Below are 3961 nucleotides of genomic sequence, written 5' to 3' on the forward strand. Positions count from 1 at the left end.
TTTCTTCCTTTTCTTCCTTTTCTTCCTTTCTAACAATTACAAAAAAATAAGCCACTCATTACGTAATGGTAAAGTAGAGGGAGTAAAATGGATTGTTGGGAGGAGCCAATTGAGACAGTAGTTTTAGCTTCAAACTTCTGCCTGGTAAAATGGGGAGGGGTTCACTCTATAGCATTGTGTGGAAGTACCAGCTTATTGTTAAAAAGTAGACCTGAAGATATATATTTGCTGAGCTTTTTTCTTTCTCATTGGCAGAGCTGAATGTGATTTTACACATTCTTATCTTATCAGATCTTACAGGCCTGTAAGTATCATTAAAGATCTTTTACTTACTGCAGTTCAAGATTTGTTTCCACATATGTTATTTTATCACATTGTGATGACTTCTGCCACTGAAGTCAAGGTCTTTTGTGGGTTTTGTGCGAGCTCGTTCAAAAGCTTTAAGGGCTAAATGCAAAAAAAGAGAAGTAGAAATCTTGAAAAATCAGGAAATGCAGAAGGACGTTTTCTAACAGTTTTTTTTACTCTATCACGTAACACAATCTGGATGCTTTATGGTATTGTTTCATTACAATATGACAAGCAGTAATATATATTAAGCTAAACATTTTACAAAAGGCACAACAGAATCTGAGATGTTGCAACATACCCGAGGTGTCAGCACTGTTACAAGTCTAATGCTTATTTCAACTGGGCACCTTAAAACATTGCACTCTGTTTTTTTTCTTTTAAGCACACATTTCTATCATTAGCATTTAGAAGCAGAAGTCTCACACCAGTTTTCTAATGAGCTGCTTAACTCCTTATTTGTTCAGTTTGTAATTCAAAGAGGTATTATAGCTGTTGAAAAAAGGGAGCTTTCTCTGTTTCCCCATCCCATTTACTGTCAGAGTTAACACCAGTTGGGCTAGCGGTATCTCCTCTACAGTATATGAAATGTAAGATTTCTACATTTCCCAGAGATTGATGGATAGGGAGGAGGCAATTTCACAGAGCTTTAATTATTATTCATTATTTATGGAGCTTAACTCCACCAATGAACTTAAACAGTTTTACTTTTCTCACAGAATTCCTTTTCTGTGAGTGCTCCTGCACCCAAGGTTTCTCAGCATTCTCTGTTTCAGTCAAACATTAGTGAAACTTTGGCTCATTTTGCTTTTCAGGCATGTTTGCATTCGACTTTGCTTGCATCTTAGCATGAAGTGATTGCACCTAAAGAAAGCAAACGTACACTTTGAATGACCCAGAATGTTGTAGCATTAGACAAGCCAAGCAACCAGAAATTGTGTCACAACCCCCCAAACCATCTTAAAAAGTGCGAAGGTGTTCTCTTATTTTCTTTTTTTTTTTTGGTTGTTTGCTGTTAACAAAAGGTTTAAATGCAGTTTCTTTTGCTTGTCTTCTGGTTTCTCTGCCTTCAAGCTGTCTTTTTTTTTTTTTTTGCTTTTGGAAACCACAGGGTCTAGTAACTGACTTGAATTCCTTTGATTAAAACATATTTAATCTCTTAATCAAGAAGCTGAAACTTCAAGAAAAATGCACAAGACTCAAGTTACAAGAGCAAGTAACACAAATTCATTAAAACATTGCATTTCTAAATACAGAAAACCTCCAAAAGAAGGAGAATTCATCAGGGTTTTTTTTACAGGACATTGCAGTATTTTTGCAAGTAAGCTAGGAACCAGAGAGAAGAAGTACTTCTGTTGCTTTGTCTTGCTCTGAGCAGAATGAAAACCTACGTGTTTAAGTTCAAAGATTGCTTTGGGGCAGCTTTGGCTGATGGCCTGACTTTGCTCTCAGCTGGTAGCACCCAGGCTGCAGTTCCAGCAGCAGCCTAGGTGGATGTCTCTCAGCACAGCAGTTTCAGGCTTGTGCTGCGCAGTGACACAGTGATCTCTGTGAACTGTAGCTCTGTGGTTAAAGTTTCCTATTCAGTATACCTGTGTTTAAAGGGAAGTGCTGTACCACCAGCCTGAAGTGCTGGCTGCACTACAGTTGCAGCTCTGCTTCTGCCGCTTATTTCTTTTTTGCCCCTTTTCTTGCTTTATTCTTTCCCTGCCACCTTTGGAAAGAGAGGTCCCTTCCTCCGTGGTCCTGGCTCCCAGTCAGAGGGACACGGAGCGCTTCCTCTTCCTTGCAGTGTACTCCCCTGCGATGAAATTGGATAAGGAGTGGCTCAGGCGAGTGTCCAAGGTGTCAGAGATGGTGCTGCCGCTGCTGGCTTTCACCCACGGACACAGGCACCTGAGCATGGCTCTGCGGATGTAATTGTCAAAGCAGTAGTAAATGAAAGGGTTGGCACAACTGTTGGCAAAGGCAAAGGGGCTGCTCACCGTCATGCCCACCTGGGCAACCGTGTCAAGGAAACAGTCAGGCAGCTTCTGCAGTCCCAACAGGATGGCCATAAGCTTGAAGAGGTTGAAGGGCACCCAAGAGATGACAAAAGCAGCCACCACAATGAAGACGATCTTGATAGATTTTCTCAGCTTCTTGTCGTGTTTCCCAGATCTCTGGTAATGGACACAGAGTCTCTTTGTGATGGAGCAGTAGAAGGTCAGAATGCTCAACAGCGGGAAGAAGAAGGCCAGGATTAAAATCATCAGTGATGTGATCTGTTTGGATTCTGTCACGTCTTTGTCTGTGCAGTACATCTTGCCGTAGCGCTCATTCAGTTCTCTGGACAAAAGGGTTGGTATCCCTAAGCAGCAGGATAACAGCCAGACGCAGAAGCAAAGTCCACTGGAATAGGATCTGGTTCGGACCCTTCTAGCAATGGAGGGATACATGATGGCAAGGTACCGGTCTGCACTCATACAAGTGAGGAGGAGGATGCTGCAGTACATGTTGACTGAGATGATGTAAGAACTAGCTTTACAGAGGAAAGATCCTACCCTCCATATCCCATCTGATGCCTCCTTGTCCACCCAGAATGGCAGCGTGATGAGGAAGATGAAGTCTGAAGCAGCAAGGTTAATGATGAAGATGTCAATCAGCCTCTGGACCCGTCGCTTGAAGACTAAGGCTACGATCAGGATGGAGTTGCCAAGAATGCCCACCAAGAACACGGCAGCATACAGGACAGGCAGGACAGGGAGGAAAGCAGTCATATGCTGTAGCTGCTCGTACTGGCAGCTGTCCTCGTAGTAGTAGTCATCATAGTTGAAAGTGACCGTAGTCACAGGCGAAAGCTGAATGAGATCTGTTTCTGGCCCAGCTGTCCTCATCTTGAGGCTGATGAAGGCTCTGAGCTCCCCTCTTCCCTTCCCCTCGTGGTCCTCTTTAAAAACATGCTAGCATGTAACGGGGAGGAGTGGGGGAGGAGGAGAAAAGTGGTTTTGGGGTGTAATTCTTACCCTTTTAGCCAATCGTGTAGGAAACAGACAAGCGATGAGCATCTCTGATTAGTCAAAACCCCATCTTCAGAACAAGGAGCTGCTGCTTTTTTAAAGTTAGATCTGATTTTATCTGTATTTTATATTTGCTTGTAGAAGCAATCTGGGTTTGGGTTTTGCTTTTATTTTGGGGGAAGGAAAGTTGTTTTCAAGATTCTGAAGTTTTAAATTTTTAGGACAGGATATTACTTGTGTGCAGGTTAGAGATTATACCAGCTCAGAAGAAATCAGGGAGTGGTGAATTTGGGCTCTACTTTCTTTATCTTTCTTTGCAAGCTCAGCTTTTCTGAGGCTTGGAGGCATTTATATTTTCTTTATTCATTTATGATTGTTCTCTGTAATTCTGTCATATGAATGTGCTTAGGCAAAAATATTTAAAACTGTGGTCTCCTGTACTTGTTCGGTATCCATCCCTGGCTCACGCTGCCCTGCCAGTGCCCCCTCCTTTCCCTCAGCCCCCAGATCTCCCACCTGGGCACTCCCACACTCAGATTTACCAATCTGTTTGATATTTAGAGGACAGTTTGTTGATGTGCCATGATTTCTTCTGCATTTCAAACCCTAGCTTG

The 3961-nt window shown here is 42.5% G+C and overlaps 1 protein-coding gene across 1 annotated transcript; it reads right to left on the bottom strand.

Annotated features, from left to right (window-relative positions):
* Window positions 1–2105: 2105 nt before the first annotated feature.
* On the bottom strand, window positions 2106–3224 carry GPR15 (G protein-coupled receptor 15). The gene has a single exon (XM_042868032.1). The coding sequence runs from the start codon at window positions 3222–3224 to the stop codon at window positions 2106–2108; it is 1119 nt and encodes a 372-aa protein (XP_042723966.1).
* Between the last annotated feature and the right edge of the window lie 737 nt (window positions 3225–3961).

Source organism: Lagopus leucura, unplaced genomic scaffold, assembly GCF_019238085.1.
Source record: "Lagopus leucura isolate 7727_CA_CO unplaced genomic scaffold, USGS_WTPT01 Super-Scaffold_100001, whole genome shotgun sequence".
NCBI classification, from domain to species: Eukaryota; Metazoa; Chordata; class Aves; order Galliformes; family Phasianidae; genus Lagopus; species Lagopus leucura.

Bases quoted from the DNA above. Each gene is read 5' to 3' on its own strand.
- GPR15 (XM_042868032.1), bottom strand. From the start codon at position 3,224: ATGAGGACAGCTGGGCCAGAAACAGATCTCATTCAGCTTTCGCCTGTG.